General features: G+C 42.2%; 1 protein-coding gene across 7 annotated transcripts in view; it reads right to left on the reverse strand.

The window, feature by feature from the left end:
- RASAL2 (RAS protein activator like 2) overlaps positions 1–19,751 on the reverse strand; it is a 358,844-nt gene that overhangs the window by 200,958 nt on the left and 138,135 nt on the right. For all 7 annotated transcript variants that reach the window (XM_053249711.1, XM_053249709.1, XM_053249708.1 and 4 more), the window contains one exon: positions 7,626–7,753. In XM_053249711.1, coding sequence (XP_053105686.1) covers positions 7,626–7,753 — 128 coding nt within the window. The remainder of the gene's footprint in view (positions 1–7,625; positions 7,754–19,751) is intronic.

Consider the following 19,751-nt stretch of genomic DNA (forward strand, 5'->3'; position numbering starts at 1 on the left):
AGTTTAACTCAAACTCATCTACAATGCACAGGGGTTCCAAATGCAGACCTGCTGTAGCCTAACATGAAATCATGGCTTTGCAATATGTGAACAATCCTAGAGTGTGGCCAAAACTTCTTTGTTTCGGGGTGACACCAAAAGCACCCCTCTATTGGAACTGTGGGCTCACAGTCTCCATTTTGGATACCTTAGTTCATGGAACCATGAACTTTTCACCTGCCCATATTTGGCAGAGACTCACAGCTGGTTGTTTGGCAAGAGCAAAAGCATGGGGAAAGGTGCCCTGAGGTCGCAATAGCTAAGACTGTAAGGGGCCATCTCCAACCCCTCTTTTGTTATCTCAGGAGAGGGCAACCAGCCAGCAATTAGACCTAATTCAAAGGTATACCTCAAGGGAATAAAATACTCCCTTTTCGCAAGGGAGACAGCATAACCATCTCTCTCAACAACTCAGATAAGAGTGAGCATATCTCAACCCACTGTCAATAGCCTAATTAGGTTGTCAATGACCAGAGTGGAAGCAGCCCATTAAAAGTTAATATATCTATATCTTTGCACCTGGATTGTCATCTCCGGCTCAAAAGATAAGCCTTAAGTCTAGCTATTCTCATTTCCAAGTACACTTCCACAAGTCATTCCTGCCTTTTGTTTGGCAAGTCACACCCAAGACTGACCAGTTCATGCAACTATGAACTTCATTGTTCTACCCAAGTTTCAGCCTCTCCAGGGAGGGAGCATGGCTTGGGAATTGCCACCGGCCATATTTTTGAGTACAAGTATTCCTGGCCAAGCCACATGGCCTCAGAATCTTTCTGGATCTTTATCCTGCTGGTTCTCAAGGGTTCAAGTTGTAGCCATTTGCCCCTCATCCTCTCTTCTTCCTGCGAGGAGAACTGACAGTGCACTGAACACACCACCAGACTACGGATAGGTAAAATTAACCGTCTTCTTGCCCCCTTTCTCCTCCCTCTATTCCTGCCTTTAAGCACCTTCTACAGAAAGCCTTAACCTGCAGTGTGGACCCTAAGCTAAATTATCTTCAGAGAGATTCTTGTTAAGACTATTATTTACATTTGTATTCCGCTCTTCCTCCAAGGAGCCCAGAGCAGTTTACATAGTTAAGTTTCTCCTCACAACAACCCTGTGAAGTAGGTTAGGCTGAGAGAGAAGTGACTGGCCCAGAGTCACCTAGCAAGTATCATGGCAGAATGGGGATTTGAACTTGGGACTTCTCAATCCTATTCCAGCACTCTAACAACTACACTATGCGTGGCTTTGCCTAACCAACTTTTGCCTTCCTATATATTTTTATCCCAAATAAATCTTTAACCTATATATCTGCCTCCTTGTCCTTTCCAAAATGTGCACAAATTCAATATTGGAGTCAAACTGCTCCCTCTAGCAATGCTAATTCCCCACGCCAAGCCAAAAGTATTATTGGAGTGTCTAGCCAAGCACTCCAGAGCAGTTCTGGTAATAAGAATAATGCTGATTTTGAAAAAGGGATTCAAGGAAAATACAGAAAATTATAGGTCAGAAAATTGCTGGCAATTATTATGAAAGATTAAATAATTAAACCTAGAAAAACAAGTCTTCCTCAAAGTAAGCCAACACAGTTTCAGCAAAGCTAAGTCCTGCCTCACCAACCTTTTTGAATGAGAGTATCCAAGCATGTGAATAGGGGTGATCTGACTGATAATCAGACTTTTGAAAATCTTTACAAGGTCCCTCACCAAAGGCTCTTGAGTAATTTTATTAGTCATGGGATAAAATAGTAGGTTCTTTTATCGACCAGTGACTGGTTAAAGAAAAGAAAGGAGAGTGTCGGAATAAAGAGAAAAATTTTCCAATCAAGGGAAACAAGAAATGGTGCCTCCTCGGGACTGTACTGGAATTGGTACTTTTAAAATTGTTCATAAATGCTCTGCTGTTAGCAGTAAAATGGCTAAGTTTGCAGATTATACCACATTATTCAGGGTGTTGAAAACCTAAATAGATTTAAAATGGCTCCAAAAGGATCAGACTAGGTGAATGGGCAACAAAACAGCAATGTTTCAGTGTAAAGAAGTGATGCACACCAGAGCAAAAATAAATAAATCCTAGCTTCATATACACACGTGGACAAATGTGTTGGTACCCCTCCACGAAAAAAGAACCACCAACAATTGACTCAATAACTTCTTTCAATAACTTGAAACTGACAAAAGTAATTGGCACCCATCATTGTTTATTCCACATTTAACAAAAATCAGACTTTGCTTTAGAGTTTTGATGCAACAGAATATTTCAAATAATAACGCAAATGAAAATGGCATGGACAAAAATGATGGGACCCTTAACCTAATATTTTGTTGCACAACCTTTAGAGGCAATCACTGCAAACAAGCAATTCCTGTAACTCTCAATGAGACTTCTGTACCTGTCAACAGGTAGTTTGGCCCACTCTTCCTGAGCAAACTGCTCCAGCTGTGTCAGGTTTGAAGGGTGTCTTCTCTAGACTGCATGTTTCAGTTCTTTCCATAGATGTTTGATAGGATTCAAATCAGGGCTCATAGAAGGCCACTTCAGAATAGTCCAATGTTTTGTCCTTAGCCATTCTTGGGTGCTTTTAGCTGTGTGTTTTGGGTCATTATCCTGTTGGAGGATCCATGACCTGCAACTGAGACAGAGCTTTCTGACTCTGGGCAGAATGTTTCGCTCCAGAATGTCCTGATAGTATTGAGATTTCATTGTTCCCTGCACAGACTCAAGGCATCCCGTGCCAGACACAGCAAAGCAGCCCCAAAACATAACTGAGCCTCCATGTTTCACAGTAGGTGTTCTTTTCTTTGAAAGCTTCATTTTTTCGTCTGTGGACATACAGCTGATATGACTTGCCAAAAAGCTCCAGTTTTGTCTCATCCATCCAAAGGACATTCTCCCAGAAGCATTGTGGCTTGTCAATATGCATTTTAGCAAATTCCATTCTGACTTTTTAATGTTTTTCTTTCAACACTGGAGTCCTTCTGGTCTTCTTCCATTGAGCCCACTGTCACTCAAAAAGCGACGGATGGTGCGATCAGACACTGATGGACCTTGACCTTGGAGTTCAGCTTGTATCTCTTTGGAAGCTGTCCTTGGCTTTTTGTCTACCATTCTCACTATCCTTCTGCCCATTCTGGGATCAATATTTCTCTTGCAGCCGCGTCCAGGGAGGTTAGCTACAGTCCTATGGACCTTGAACTTCTTAATAATATTTGCAATTGCTGTCACAGGAACATCAAACTGCTTGGAGATGGTCTTATAGCCTTTGCCTTTAACATGCTTGTCTATCATTTTCTTTCTGATCTCCTCAGACAACTCTCTCCTTTGCTTGCTCTGGTCCATTTTCATTGTAGGACACACAATGATACCAAACAGCAAAATGACTACTTTTCTCCATTTAAATAGGCTGAATGGCTGATTGCATGATTGGAGGAATGTGTGATACTAATTAAAGAAAACGGCTAATTTGAAAAATCACCCTAATCCAATTATTATTATCTTTTCTAGGGGTACCAACACATGTGTCCAGGCCACTTCAGAATATCTTTGTAGAGTAAGGAATACTTCATCTCTTTTCACACTTGCTTTGCTTTACCCAATGACATATCAAAGACATGTAGGTATACATGGGACAATTGCTTTTCATTTAATCACTTTTCAGGAGGCATAAAACACTCTTTCAATGAGCTGTGAGGGTACTAACAAATTTGTCCACGTGTGTATACACTGATGAGCTCTGAGCTGCAGGGATGTGCACGAACTGGTCCGCAGGCCATGTTAGAGGCCTATGAACCGGTTCGCAAGTGGCCCAGTCCGGCGGTCCAACGCCCGGGGGGTATTACTTTAAGGGCGGAGGGGTTGTACTTACCCCTCCCGCCACTCTCCCCCCTCTGGTGCTCCATTTTTGAGTGAAATTTTCGGGGCGACAGCGGTCCTCCCTTCTGTCCCTGTCCCCTTGTTGACTGCCAAAAGTGGAGGTAACTCACGTGCATGCACATCACACACACGCGTGAGCTGAGCGGTGGGTGCATGCGCGGGAGTTACTTATGCTTTTGGCAGTCAACAAAGGGTCAGGGGCAGCATGGAGGACCGCTGCCGCCCCAAAAATTTCACTCAAAAATGGAGCGCTGGAGGAGGAAAAGCGGCAGGAGGGGTAAGTACAACCTCCCCGCCCTTAAAGCAACACCCCACGGCATCGGACTGTGCCTCCGTGGTCCGTGCACATCCCTACTGAGCTGTTGATGACTAACCAGAAAAGAGATCTTGGGATTCTGGCAGACCAGCTCAATGAAAATGTCAACCCAATATGTGGTAATTGTGAGAAAGAAATATGGTAATTTGTGATCCCCAAATTATATGTTGGGGATCATTAGGAATGGAGTCAAAAAATAGGACTGCTAACCCTGAAAGCTGTAGAGAGGCAAGAGCCATAAGGGAAATTCTGACTCCAACAGCTTCTTCCCGTTCAGGCCAACCCACAGATCTTTACATAGCAGGGGCTGCATACAAGGATTCTGAGTGCTTGCCTATTGAAAAAGAGGGGTGACTGCCAGCGAGTTGCAAGATTTGAGAAGTACATTTAGAAGGAGCCAGAATTCAAAAGATTTGAGAAACTCTACCTTATGTAGATGAACTACTTAAATCATCTTATTTATGTATCTTATTTTTCTATGTAAACCACTTCAAGAACTTTGGTTGAAGAGCGGTATATAAATATTTGTAGTAGTCATAGTAGTAAGCCAGAACTCTAGAAAATTGAAGGGTTCCAGGAACAATACAAGGTCTAAAAGGAAACGTACTACTGGGGATGTGCTATCACCCTCCGTATCAAAACTCTGACAGTGACTGGGACTTGCAGGAGGAAATCATGGAGGCGTCAAGGAGAAGCAGGGCTGTAATAATGGGTGACTTCAATTACCCACACATAGACTGGGGACATTCACAGTCAGGTAATGACAGAGAGGTCCAATTTCTAGATATGCTGAACGACTGTACCCTAGAACAGTTGGTCTTGGAACCAACCAGAGAGAAGGTCGCCTTGGACTTAATCCTGAGTGGAGCCCAGGACCTGGTGTTTGATGTCAGTGTCATCGACCCTTTAGGGAACAGTGACCATAGTGTGATCAAATTCATCATACATGTGGGGAGAGAATCACATGAATTTCAGAAGAGGAAACTTCTCCAAAATTAGGAGTATGGTGAAAAGAAAGCTGAAAGGGAAAATCAAGAGAGTCACTTCACTCTAGAATGCATGGAGCTTACTCAAAACCACAATACTAGAAGCCCACTTAGATTGTATACCCCAAAGGAGGAAAGGTACCAATAAGTCTAGGAGGATGCCAGCATGGCTAACAGGTACCATCAAGGAAGCTATAAAAGGGAAGAAGACTTCCTTCCAAAATTGGAAGGCCTGTCCAAATGAAGAGAACAGAAAGGAAGACAAATTCTGGCAAAATAAATGCAAGGTGAAAATAAGGGAGGCAAAAAGAGAGTTTGAGGAACATTTAGCTAAAAGCATCAAGGGGAATAACAAAAACTTCTTTAAATACATCAGAAGCAGGAAACCTGCCAGGGAGGCAGTTGGACAATGAGGGAGTGAAAGGGATTATTAAGGAGAATATGGAGGTTGCAGAGAAGCTAAATATGTTCTTTGCGTCCGCCTTCACGGCAGAGGATACTGAGCATATACCTGTTCCTGAACCAGGCTTTTCGGGGATGGAGGCTAAAGAACTGAGTCAGATAGAAGTGACAAGAGATGATGTTCTAAACTGTCTGGAAAAATTGAAAACTAACAAATCACCAGGGCCAGATGGCATCCGTCCAAGAGTACTCGAAATAACTCAAATGTGAAATTGCCGACCTCCTTGCAAAATATACATAACTTATCCCTGCAATCAGGCTCTGGACTGGAAAGTAGCAAATGTAACACCGATTTTCAAAAAGGTATCCAGGGGTGATCCGGGAAATTACAGGCCGGTTGGCTTAATGTCCGTTCCAGGCAAATTGATGGAAAGCATCCTCAAGGATGAAATTGTAAAGCACATAGAAGAACAGGCCCTGCTGGGAGAGAACCAGCATGGGTTCTGCAAAGGTAAATCTTGCCTCACCAACCTTTTGGAGTTCTTTGAGAGTGTCAACAAGTGTGTGGATCAAGGTGATCCAGTTGACATAGTATACCTGGACTTCCAAAACGCTTTTGACAAAGTTCCTCATCAAAGACTCCTGAGGAAACTTAGCAGTCATGGGATAAGGGGACAAGTACATATGTGGATTGCTAACTGGTTGAAAGACAGGAAACAGGGGGTAGGTATAAATGGAGAGTTTTCACAATGGCGGGAAGTAAGAAGTGGTGTCCCCCAGGGATCTGTACTGGGGCCGGTGCTTTTTAATTTATTCATCAATGATCTAGAAGTAGTGGTAAGCAGCAAGGTGGCCAAATTTGCAGATGATACCAAACTCTTTTGGGTAGTGAAATCCAAAATGGATTGTGAGGAGCTCCAAAAGGATATCTCCAAACTGGGAGAGTGGGCAACAAAGTGACAAATGCGGTTCAATGTTGGCAAGTGTAAAGTGATGCACACTGGGACAAAAAACCCCAACTTCAAGTATACACTGATGCGATCTGAGGTGTCGGTGACTGACTAGGAGAGGGATCTTGGGGTCGTGGTGGACAGCTCTTGAAAGTGTCGAGTCAATGTGCGGCAGCTGTAAAAATGGCCAATTTCATGCTAGGGATCATTAGGAAGGGGATTGAAAATAAAACTGCTAATATTATAATGCCCTTATACAAAACTACGGTGCAGCCACACCTGGAGTACTGCGTACAATTCTGGTCACCACACCTTAAAAAGGACATTGTAGAACTGGAAAAGGTGCAGAAGAGGGCAACCAAGATGATCAGGGGCCTAGAGCACCTTTCTTATGAGGCAAGGCTACAACACCTGGGGCTATTTAGTTTAGGGAGGAAATGACTGTGGGGAGACATGATAGAGGTCTATAAAATCATGAATGGTGTGTAGAAAGTGGATAGAGAGAAAGTCTTCTCCCTCTCACATAACACTAGAACCAGGGGTCATCCCATCAAACAGATTGCCAGGAAATCTAGGACCAACAAACAGAGGTACTTTTCATATAATGCATAATCAACTTGTGGAATTCTCTGCCACGAGATGTGGTGACAGCCAACAACCTGGATGGCTTTAAGAGGGGTTTGGATAACTTCATGGAGGAGCGGTCTATCATCAGCTACTAGTCTGAGGGCTACAGGCCACCTCCAGCTTCAAAGGCAGGATGCCTCTGAGTACCAGTTGCAGGGGAGTAACAGCAGGAGGGAGGGCATGCCCTCAACCTGAGCCTGCAGGCTTCCAGTGGCATCTGGTGGGCCACTGTGTGAAACAGGATGCTGGACTAGATGGGCCTTGGGCCTGATCCAGCAGAGCTGTTCTTATGTACTTACAAAGCCTCAGAAACACAAAATTATTTCATTTTATAACAATAAAGGCTTTCCTACTCCCCATTACATGTGCTACAGAAATGGAAGCTGCTGAAGCACTACTGCGGCTGTGCAGCAACTGGGAACTCTTGCATATTTAAGTTCTCACCTCCTTCTCCTTGTTCAGCAGTACAAGCTGGCTGTCCGTCAGAATGGAATACTTTGTCTCCCATATTATAGTTTCTGAATCAGGGGACTGGCCACAAGATAGTCTATGGGTTGGTGGTCCTTTCACATCTGGAAAAAGGGATGAGAATAAAAAAGACATGATTAAAATGATTTATGTGCTCAGGAGTCTATGATGGAAGAAGCTAAAGTGCTTCTTGTGTTCAAAAAGTGCATTTCTCAGATTAAAGATTAGATATTATGATGTGATTAATTTAATGATGTACAGTATTTGCAAAAACAGCAAGCAGGAAAATCACTTTGAAAACTGTGCTCAGTGGACATTGTGTGTCCATCAGTACATAAAATCCAGCTTGGGGACACAGCAGCAGTTAAATTTGAGAAGCAAATAGAAACCCCAATTAAATATCATCCTTCTGACAGCAGACCTAATGTTGTAAAATCTTTACAGACTTATTCCCTAATAATTAAAAGTAGCTGCTCTTCTCTGGGCTTAAAATATAAAAGTGCATGGCAATAGGTAATATGGTACACCCTTGAATAGTTCTGCGCCACAGATGCAACCACTTTGCTCATGAGGCTTCATTATAACATTCATCAAGAATCAGTGAAGTTTCAAAGCACAGAACGCCTCTTTCAATTTGCTTGAGTTTAGTATAATTATTTGCTACAAACACTTGTTTGTACTTCATGTTTAAACAGTCCTTCCCAAATTCATCCCTGCAACAAGAAGTGGGTTAGGCGGGTTTATTATTATTTCCATTTAACAGACAGAAACTGGGGCTAAGGTATAGTAATTTGCTCAAGAGAGTCCAAGACAGGAAGATTTAAATAACAGTAGTGAAAATTAATACTACTTCACATTTGTTAAGTGCATGTGCAAGTTCCAAAATGCTTCACATACATATATATTTTAAAATATTTTTAAAAATGTTGATCTGATAGTAATCAATTTTTAAAAATATGTTTTAAAAATAGTTTTGTACTGTATTTTGTATTCCCCCCCCCCACTTTGGCCTGTTATGATTTAATGTGTGTAATGTTTTTATCTCATGTTTTACCTCAAATCCAAAATATCCCATAAATGCACATTTCCTCCTCAATGTGCTTCAGAATTGCTGTTTCTACATAGAGTTTAACAAAAAGCAGTATTATGGCAGTGAACCACAGCTTCACCACTAGGGGGTGGTGAATCCATAGTCATAAGAGTGCTTGTTTCTTGGAAGTATGTACAGGAAAATTTAAACACAAGTACTAAACATTTACTGAATGACCTAAACACATCATTACATACAAAAGTATCGATAGCCAGACCCCATACTTGTTTTATTTATCTTCAATATTTATCTTTATCTATACATTGTATTTTAGTAGCCAAAAAAAAAAAAGGTCCCCTGTTGCCCTTCTCTTCCTGCTACAGTTCTCTTCTCCAGAAGTTAATGGAAAAACTTCCTGACATGACAACAGTCTTGTTAGCATCCCCTTACACTGGCTTCCTGTCATACTTCAGTTCAGTGCAAGCTTCTGGCCCTTGCTCCTTTGGGGCTCCTTGACTTTAATCTATCTGTCAACTCAGCTCCCTTTACATGTCTTCTCTCAAGTTCATCTTTTATCTGCACCATTTATCTTCTCTTCCCATCCTCATCTCTATGACTTTTGTCTCGCACTGTTCCTTATGTCAATTCAGCTGCCGTTCTCTTAAGATCCACGTTTTAAACAATGCTTTCCATGACCCAGCTCAGGCACGCTTTACTTGTCCCTCCAGTGGCACAGACATACCCATCCCTTTTCCTTGCTGACAGTTCTTGACCTCTCCCTTAGTCTTGTCTACCTAAAGCAGACTCTGGTCAGGGACCATATACAGGAACTGGAACATCAATTATGCTATAAAAATCCAATCCATTGCAAATTAGCATTAGGAAAGTGCAAGTTTTATCCATCAGGCACTAGGGGATCCTTCTAGCTGCACAACATGTACCAATATTTTTTCATTCAGTATTGTTATTTATGTCACCACTGCAGGGATTTCCTAGTACTATTTTATTTGGTTTGCCTAGTTTTGCCTTTCATCATCATTCCCATATCTAATGTGAATTTGCTGCTTCCTTTTGTCTGTAGGTCTTATGACAAGGTAACAGAATTGTTCCTTCAATATATGGAGAGGTTTTGCTTAATTCTCCTAGAGTGACATCAGTGAAAAAGGTTCTCACAGGAAATGCAGTGCTGCGAGTGATACATTAAAAATGGACAGCAATGCACATTATGCATCACCAGTACAGGCAAAATAACAGGAGTGCAAATACCACAATATGGATAGAAGAAGGTTTTTTAATGGACAATCCTTATTCCACAAGATGTTGTTATATGATGATCAAGGATATTTTTTAAGAGTGTGGCTTACAGAAAGCCTACAGATTGCAATACATACTTGCATTTTCAAAGTTTATACCTGTTACACATGAAGGAACACACTCCTATGGGATGAATTTTGAAAAATTAATAGAAATTATGTAGCAATTTATAAGGGAGAAGCCACAAAATTAGGACAATATGCTGTTGTTAGAGGTTGTTTGATTTATGTTATTTCTAAAGATTATAAATGAAGTCTGGTCCACTCCAGGCTTGTGGCTCTGAGATGGATCAGGCATGACATGAGAGAGAGTAACAGAAGATGCATACAGGTTTGCAGTCTGACTTAACAAGTAAGTCTATAAAATGAAGTATCTTGAAGTATTGGCATATTTGGAAGACATACCCATTTTTTAGAAGAGTTTTGCTTATAAACCATTTGCTTATAAAAAGGACAAATAATACTAAAATGCATATCCGTGTGTGTGTGTGTGTGTGTGTGTGTGTGTGTGTGTGTGTGTGTGTGTGTTAGCAATAGAAGTTTGAACTACAAAAGGATGTTGTATTAGGGACTTTGATGAGTTATGTGATCCAGAAGACATCATCCCGGGGGATGTTATACACACAGATGTGGGGAGAGGAATTGTCCTGGAGCCCCACAAGATTGAGGACCCTCAACTTACTGTTTCATATTCACACCCAAGGAGGAAGACCCCAATACTATGTTTTGGCCTGGAACATGGGTTACCTTTCTGCAGACCTGGCTGAATATATTGTAAGTACACCAGCTTGACACTGTCTGCTACTGACCCAAGTAGGGAGCAAGTATATCATTTCTGTAAAGTCACTAGTGATAGTTATGATGTAGTTTGTACCATTAGATGTCCATATATCTTGCTTGTTGTGGATCTAACTCACATTAAAAATTAGAATTTGGGAGCATAATAGCAACATTAAGCATTAGAAGTAAATTAATCCCTAGTCAACAAAGGGGTTGTTTTTTCAATATAAACCTATGGCAGGAGACATGCAATCAGGGATGTAGCAAGGTTGGAGTGGGCCCAGAGACAAGATTTAAAAATGGGCCCCTAAATTATTTTTTAAAGGGTTTTGTAAATTGTGGACAATGCAAGTCATTTAATGGCACTAGAGAAAAATATGCTGTTCTGGTCTCACATCAATTTCGGAGGATGAATACAACTGAAGGAAGCCTGGGTGGGTGCACGGCTGGGACAGTCAGTCATGTGACTTGCCTCTGGGGGGCCCCCCAAGGCAGTGGGCCCCCAGACAACTGTCTCCCCTTGCCCTATTATAGTTACGCCACTGCACGCAATAATGATCAGTTTGGCCTATGGCTGCAATAAAAGAAAAACAACAACAACAACAAAATGCAATAATGAGAGGTGGCGAAGGTTCCTTCATTAGAGAGAGAGAAAGTGTCAGAATCTGCCTGGATAGTGATCTAGAACAAGGATTCTCAACGTTGTATCCCCAGATGTTATTGGACTTCAACTCCCATAATCCCCAGCCCCAGTGGCCTTTGATTGGGGATTATGGGAGTTGAAGTCCAACAACATCTGGGGACTCAAGGTTGAGAACCCCTGATCTAGAAGATAGCTAGTCTGAGGAAGAAGGGGAGTTCACCTGAGTCTGGATCCCCACCCCTGGTGACAGCCTCTTAGAACCAGAGCTATTCAGAGAAGACCTGGAGCTCTGAGAATCAGACACCCCCTGATGGGTTAAACTCCTCTCTCATCAAGCTCCCTCCATCACTCTCAGGAGCAGAGGGGACGAACTCCAGCTTCAAAAGACTGAGTGAATGCTGGACTACTCAGACTCTCCCTCCTGGTGGGTCTCCTCAGGAGAGGGTAGAAGCCAGCCCAAGTGTCAACTGCCCTAGGAGTTCAGATAGGGCAGGGTTGCTGCTAGCCATAAAAGACTTTCAGTTAGCACCTCCTTCAACAGCACCTATTAAGAGCTTGTGCCTTCAGCTGCCTTGCCTGAACTGGGTTCAGACAGCAAGATTTTAAGAAGAAGCTTCTCAAGAAAGAAGTACAATAGATTCTGAGGTTTGGCAAGATAGTTCCTAAACAGCTAAATTACAACATAGATTATATATCTTTTTTCATAAGCAAATGTTAGTAGTATGTTTCATCACAGATTTATTTCAGGGCATGGTTTTATGGACTGGTCACATGTGACATTGCTTTCAGGGCCTTTCTTTTTTCAAACAGTGGGATATTATGAGCCCCCAGAAATTCCGGTGCCATCATTGTTTTAGGCAATACTGCTCAACTGTTAGACTGAAGCAATAGTTTAAATGGGCAAAATGCTGTATCATAGTAGATTTTGATACATTATAGTTGGGAGGGTCCCCCCCCCAGGTGTAACACAGGATAGATCCCTGGATAAATTTTGAACTGCAACTGCAATAGTGATACTTAGAGCAAACATTTAGTGATGGTGGAGCAAGCATTTGAAGCAGGGGTGATCAGATATGTGAACACACCCATTTGAATAACGGCTCATCAGTGTTCCCTCTAACAGGGATTCCCAGATGTTGTTGACTACAACTCCCATAATCCCCAGCTGTAATGGTTTTTGCTTGGGGATTATGGGAGTTGTAATCAACAACATCTGGGAATCCCTGTTAGAGGGAACACTGCTGCTTATTTGTAAGAGAATCCATGTTGGCACCACTCAATTTCAGCCCAATTTCCTGCCTCAATTCTGCTTGCACCCCACTTGCCCAACCCCCCCCTTCCTTTAAGGTTGAGAAGGGCTGCCTGCAGGCAAAATAAATAAGCACTGGCAACATACATTACCTCTGATCATAAAGCATGAAGCTCCAAAACATTTGATACAGCAGGAATAAAGTCAATTCACTGCTGAAGACTTCTTTTTCCAAGGGTTGTCAAAAAGCAAAATGGTTTGCTTTTGTAGGCTCTTGTAACTCTGATCACTGAATTAAAGGCAGACTCCATGCATCCACTGATTTCAATAGGCAGAGCTAAAGCTTCTGCAGGTTTGAAAACTGTTGATGTGGGAATAAAAAAACCAATCTATTACTCAAGATTCTTGGTGAAAGGCACTATAGCAGTGAGTTGATCTTGCCTGCACCACTCTAGAGAGGACCTTTATTATTTTCTTGGTTTGAGACCAAGGAATCTATCTTTTGTTGCACTACTTTTTGGCATGATCCAAGCAACAAGCTCCTGACAACAGTCTGGCGGCTCAGTGTTCTGAACACTTTACAAAGGCAGCCCCGTGGACAGTGTATTGCAATAGTCCAACCTAGAGGTGACCAAGGCACACATGACAGTGGCCAGGTCTGCCCACACTAAAGGAGCAGTGAGGAAAGACAACACTGTACTCTAATCTTTTAAAAGTGCCAGCCTTACGTATCTTCCCTTCTCAGGCTGCTTCACCTCACCTTTATTTCAGTTGGTTCCTGCTGTATCCCTTTGGACCTTCATCTCTGTTTACTGCCTCCTCTTACATCAGACCTTTACCACCTCCTGTTCAACTATTGCCCATATTGTGGCCAGATAGTTGAGAACAAAAGCAATGTGTTTGTGCCACCAGAAGAAACTGCATCAAGACCCACAACTTTCTCATACCTCTTTGCCTCTTTTTATTAGGCATGCAAGCAGTATGAGTTAAAGGTTGGGATTTGGTATAAAGGCTCCTGCTGACACAAAAGTGCTGCTTTCTCCCTAAGGCAAGGAAAGCCAATCTATTCCCCTAATGCACTTCCTCTAGGAAGGGGCATTTTGCGGGCAGGTTCCCCCAAACACATTCTGTTATTTTGTTCTCCCTCCCACAACTTGAAGATAGCATCTCTCCTACAAGAGCTGGCAAAGCAGTTCATGAAGAGGAAGTGGGCCAAAGACTGGTGGCACTGACATTACAAGAGTGTATGTGCAGTGTGTGTGTGTGTGGTTGAGGGGAGGAGTTAAACCTGATTACAAGTAGCTTGGACAGGAAGCCTAGTTATACACACACACACACACACACACACACACACACACACACACACACACTCCCAAACCAAGAATGTACCAAAAATGGATGGTGTCAAGGCAAGTTGGGTCAAAGCTAGGTGAGGAGCCTAAGAAAGGAGAAGGCAAAGGCAGTGGGAGGAAAGGAGCAATAGAATGTGAGGAGAAGGAGCTGAGCTACAAAAAAGGACGATGACAACTGAAGGGGCCAAGGGAAAGGAAGGTGGGGCAAGCCAGCTGCAAAGAGGGAAAGGATGTTTGTGCCAATGCTTATCCTGCCCGCTAAACTAGACAACTTAATGGCCATGTTTCTAAGGAAACATCAGCCCTTAAATAAGCATTATCTGTTTGTGGAAGGTGCCTCAACCCAGTGGCTAGGATTTCCCCTTTCCTTTGCAGCCACCCACACCACTGCCAAGAATCCCTTGACTCTTAAGAACTATTTCTTGGTGGGGAAGTGGGGAGCTCAAGGGATTGCTGTAAGATGGTGACGGTGGCAAGGAAATTGGCTTGCACTGTTTGAATGATGCTCTGGATGCTACCCTCTGATTCTGTGAGTACTGTTATTATTTTACAACATGATTCCTAGGTCCTGAAGATGAGAAAAGTCACAAAGGAGAAGCCCAGCCTTAGCCTGACTCATAAAATTTTATCTAACAGATGCCGATGTGGCAATGCTGACAGCCCCACCTGATGCCAGTTTTACAGGCCAGGATTTTAAATGGGTATAAAAATTCACTCACCAGCCTGACAGTTAAATTTCAGCTAAAGCAAAAGTGCCCCAATTCACAACAGAGCTCCCGTCATCAAAAGGTGAGGAGGCTCTTAAAGACAGCTTAAATCTGGGCAATTAGTTAGAATACTGCTGAACCCTGTAAGCCTCTTACAATACTGCACAGCCGATTGCTAAATTCAAAGCGTAATTGATCTCCATTTCTCTTCCGACTCCCTCAAGAGTTTCAGTTCTGGTGAAAATAAGCAGGCACCAGTGGTGGTAGAAACAAGATTCAGTAAATATCAAAAAGACACTTTGTAGTGCAACAGACAGAACTCAGAGGTTTAAAATTGATTAGAAACTGGTGTAGTACGGTAGCAGCTAAGAGTATAACCTTCTTCTGACATTATTTTAAAAGATGCCATACATGAATGCAAGCTCCCAAAGCATGATGGAAGCCCCGTCCCAGCATGTCACTCACCTTTCTGCTCATGGTTACAGTAGTGTTCCTATGAAGAGGCAAATGCTGTAACCATGATGGCAAGTGTTTCCGTGACTGGGAGTCTGGGCCTGCCCAGCCTCCCAGTGACGGAAACACCTACCATTTTGGTGATGGCATTTGCCTCTTCAGATTACTGCTGCTGTAACCATGGGCAGTGTGGACAAGGGGGTAGCACTTCCAGACCCTCCATGTAGCGCTTCTTTTTAAATAATGCCTGGAATGGGCTTTGGGGCTGCAAGACCCAGTTTAAATTTCATCTCAGCCACAAGCTCAGTGCCCACTGCTGCTCCTCTCTCATATAGAGAGCACACTGCTCTACCTTTTCATCTAGCAAGCATTACAACACAATGTGAGAGAGATGGTCTGGGGTTCGTTTCTGACCTTGTGGTGGGATTCAGTGCTATCCAGAAACAGTGAAACGTCTTGCAGTCTCCAAGTGACGACAACAGAGGTGAACTTGCTGCCCTTTCCTCAAATGTGGAACTCAGAACAAGAGCAATGACTCACAACCTGCTGTAAATTGGCTTTGGAGACCTCTTAATGCTTTCAAGTGCTTCCGGATTTCAATGGAACATTTTATATACATTTAACCTACCTCACAGGGTAATTGTGAGGATAAAGATAACCAGGTACACCACTCTGAGCTCCTTTGAGGAAGAGCAGGATATAAATGTAACAACAACAACAACAACGCCTTTCATAAAATTATCCCAAGGAAGCTTACGAAAGTTAGTACAATAAATTTCCATAAAATCACATTAAAAATATGAAAATAAATTAAAACGATAACATAAAATAGCAAAAAAACCCAAACCAACAATAAAAACAAAACAGAGCAGCCGCAAAGGAGAAACTGGCACGCCCTAAGGGGTAGAGGCTTGAAAATGTGTTTTCAGTTGTTTTTTAGAGCAGCAACAAAGCACCAGAGAATGGTAACTGCCACAATGTCTGGCTCACTGCCAAGGCTAGTCGGAATTGTGGACCCCATGAAAACACAAAATATTATCTGAACTTCAAATAATCTGCAATCATTTAAGATCCTCAGTGTATCTGGCCCCCCGCACTGCCTGCAGAGTGCCCAAATGACCCTCTCCTTCCCATTTAGGCCAATTTACACTAATATTTCTGCGATGGAATTAAAATTACCATGTTATGATCTGATTACTTGAAAATTAAAGAGTAGTAGAATTGAGAAACCACTTCTGAGGAGTAAGTATTATCCCCATTCTGACTTGTTTCACACTATGGTAATTCACTGCTAACCTTGTCTTTTTGGAGAAGTTTCTCAAGAACACATACAACTGACAAGAAAAGATAGGATACCATTCCAGCTCAAAAAATGGCAGCATTAATTGGCTGTTACGTAGATATCACTCACCTAAGCCTGCAAAAATGTCTCTTTCCTCTCATCTGTTAAATGCCCTTGTCCATCAACTTGTGAAATACTTCATCACAGAACAGATTCTAAAATCAGGCATGCTTACTGAACTCGCCTTGGGGTTATCTTTTTAACAAAAGGCGGTATATAAATGCAAAAATAAATAAATAAATAAATAAAAACTCATGAAAGACTTAAAAGAGTATGTGGCCCAATTCTTTGAAAGCCAAGCTCACAGGGAGCTCCATGAGCATCGATACTGGCTCAGGTAAGACAAGGAGGTAAAGATCTCATCCAGGGTTCAAATGACAAGTGCAACAGGTGTGCCCACACAGGCCCCCGCTCTAACTCTAATATACTGGAGCGTGTCCAATCTAAATTCCTAAAAGCAGCCTTACAGGTACCTAGCTGTATCTCCAATGCTACTCTGCACCTGGAAACAGGCATGATAAAAGCTGAGGCTAAAGTTTGGCTGACTGTTTTCAATCACTGGCTTAAACTAGCTCTCTGTCCACAGGGTCTGGCCCCATTAACACTGCAGGACAACTGCAAATCTTTATGGAAGCGGGCAGTCGATAATACAGTAGCACTATTGGGCTTCTCTCCATCTCTTCTCCTTGCTATGGGCAGTGACAAAGCAAAATTAGCCATCAAACAGAGGATCCTGGATACAGAATGTCAGGTGGATCTAAGTATGGCTCCTGGCTACCAGGCCTTGGTCAGCTCTAGGTTCATGGTATCCCCCTCTACATATTTGACCCAGCTGGAGATACCAAGTCACAGAAAGGTGTTCACCCTCACCAGCTGTCATGCCCTTCCATCTGCTGTTCTGGAAGGTAAATACAGGAAGATCCCTCGGACAGAAAGGCTATGCCCCTGTGCTTCTGGGGAGGTGAAAACCACTGAACACATTCTCTTGAGCTGTCAGTTTTACAAAGATAGTCGTGAGAGGCTCATACTTCCTCTACTTCAAAATTACCCTGGCCGCTCCACTCAAGTCTACAGTAAGATGCTGCTCTCAGATGAAAAGCGAGTCCACATATAATGTTGCTAGGTTGTGTGCGGCGGCATGCAAGATCCGACGGACCCTGACAGCCAATCCATAACATAGGAACATAGGAAACTGCCATATACTGAGTCAGACCATTGGTCCATCTAGCTCAGTATTGTCTTCACAGACTGGCAGCGGCTTCTCCAAGGTTGCAGGCAGGAATCTCTCTCAGCCCTATCTTGGAGAAGCCAGGGAGGGAACTTGAAACCTTCTGCTCTTCCCAGAGCGGCTTCATCCCCTGAGGGGAATATCTTGCAGTGCTCATACATCAAGTCTCCCATTCATATGCAACCAGGGCAGACCCTGCTTAGCTATGGGGACAAGTCATGCTTGCTACCACAAGACCAGCTCTCCTCCATGTGATTTTAATTATTGACCAATTTATTTTAACATGTCCTTTAAAATATTTTTACTACTTTTACCACCTTAGTTGCCTTTATCTTATAGTCATATATTTACTTTTACTGTTATTATAATGGAAATAGTATTTTAGTACTATTTTACTTCCTTTATTTTTAGTATTTTCTAGCTCTTTTAGTAGATATGCATTTTAACTACTCTTAAAACGCAATCATTTTTAATATTAGTTCTTTGATGATTCTCCTGTACTTTGTATTCATTTTATGCAGATTTTATAATCCTATTATCCGTTTTAGTTAGCTGCCTTACTATTTTAATGAGAGGTTTTGTGTGTTCTTTTAGTCTATATGTATTTTGGCTATTCTGTTTGCACTTTGTAGTATACTTTAAATATTTTATTTGGGGTTTTTTCGATCCCCCTCTGCTTAGTTTTAATTGTTCTACCAATCTCAATCTTAGTAATACATGTAACACTCTTCTACATAATCTATTTTATTGTATTACTGTTTTATAACCTGTGCTGGTCTTTGACTGTAATAAAGATTGATTGAAGTGCAACAGGCCTCTCTCCTTGGGGTGAAGGGGGGGGCGGGAATCCACAACTTCTATTTTCTCTGCCCAATTTCCTCCTCCTAGCTGCATGCATTCTCACAGTAGCAACCAACATTATGCATTTTTGCTTTTGTACATTCACATTCCCTCCTCTCCTCTAATGACTGGAAGAAAACAGACAAATTCACCAACAGATCTGCCACTTTAGTTTGTGACTCTAATCAATTAGGAAGATGGAGAACAGAGGAAAAACACATTCCATTCTCAGGGTAGCAAGGTTCTACTTGGACATGAACTAGAAGATGGGAACTGAACTATATTTATAGAATTCACTCCAGCCTAGTCTCTCGTTTATTTTTAGGAAGCTTAAGACCTTTTTGTTCTGCCAAGCTTTTAGTGACGGTGGCAGTTTAAAATGGTTTTCTGATTTCTTTGTTACTGGTTTTACTGAAGTGCTGAGGTCAGTCCTGAGCAGAAAGTTTAAAATATGGAGGGTCCAAATATATGCACAAAGTACTGCAATTTGTTATTTAAATTGTGCAAAAATCCCTTCACGGGCCAAACAGGCCTGAAAAATGGGATATGATTTTTTCCCCCCTGTATACAAGCGCTAGCGTGGAATAGAGGAATTTGTATTAGGAAGACCTGGGTTCAGATCCCCACACAGTGATGAAGCTCAAACAATTGTCTTGAGCCAGGCAGTATCTATCAGCCTAAGCTACCTTACAGAGTCTTTGTGAGGATAAAAGGTGTGTGCGTGGGAATGGGGGATAAGCTACATGTGTCACACTGCTGACCTCATTGGAGAAGTGAATATCAATATGAATACAATCTCTAGTACTAATAGCAAGCTTTTATTTACTTTATACATTAGAATAAATTATTCTCTCTAGATCATCTGATCAAAGTCTTTTTCAGAGGTGCAGGACATCAGTAATCCGTTTCTTTGTGCCACAGAGTCAGATCTGGAAAAGACTTTACTGAAGTCTTTACTGAAGGCAGGATTCTTCCTATATGACAGCTCCCAGAGAAGAGCAGTATATCTGAGCCTAAACCTACATCACAGGGTGTTACAAGGATAAAATGGATTGGGAGAACGCCATATGTTTTCTAGGGGTGTTCCAAACCTGTTCGACCACAAACCAGACTTGTCCATGATCAAACCCAGTTCAATTTGAACCTGCTCAGATTGGTTCAGTGG

The sequence above is a fragment of the Hemicordylus capensis genome, chromosome 4, assembly GCF_027244095.1.
Source record: "Hemicordylus capensis ecotype Gifberg chromosome 4, rHemCap1.1.pri, whole genome shotgun sequence".
In the NCBI taxonomy this organism is placed as follows: Eukaryota; Metazoa; Chordata; class Lepidosauria; order Squamata; family Cordylidae; genus Hemicordylus; species Hemicordylus capensis.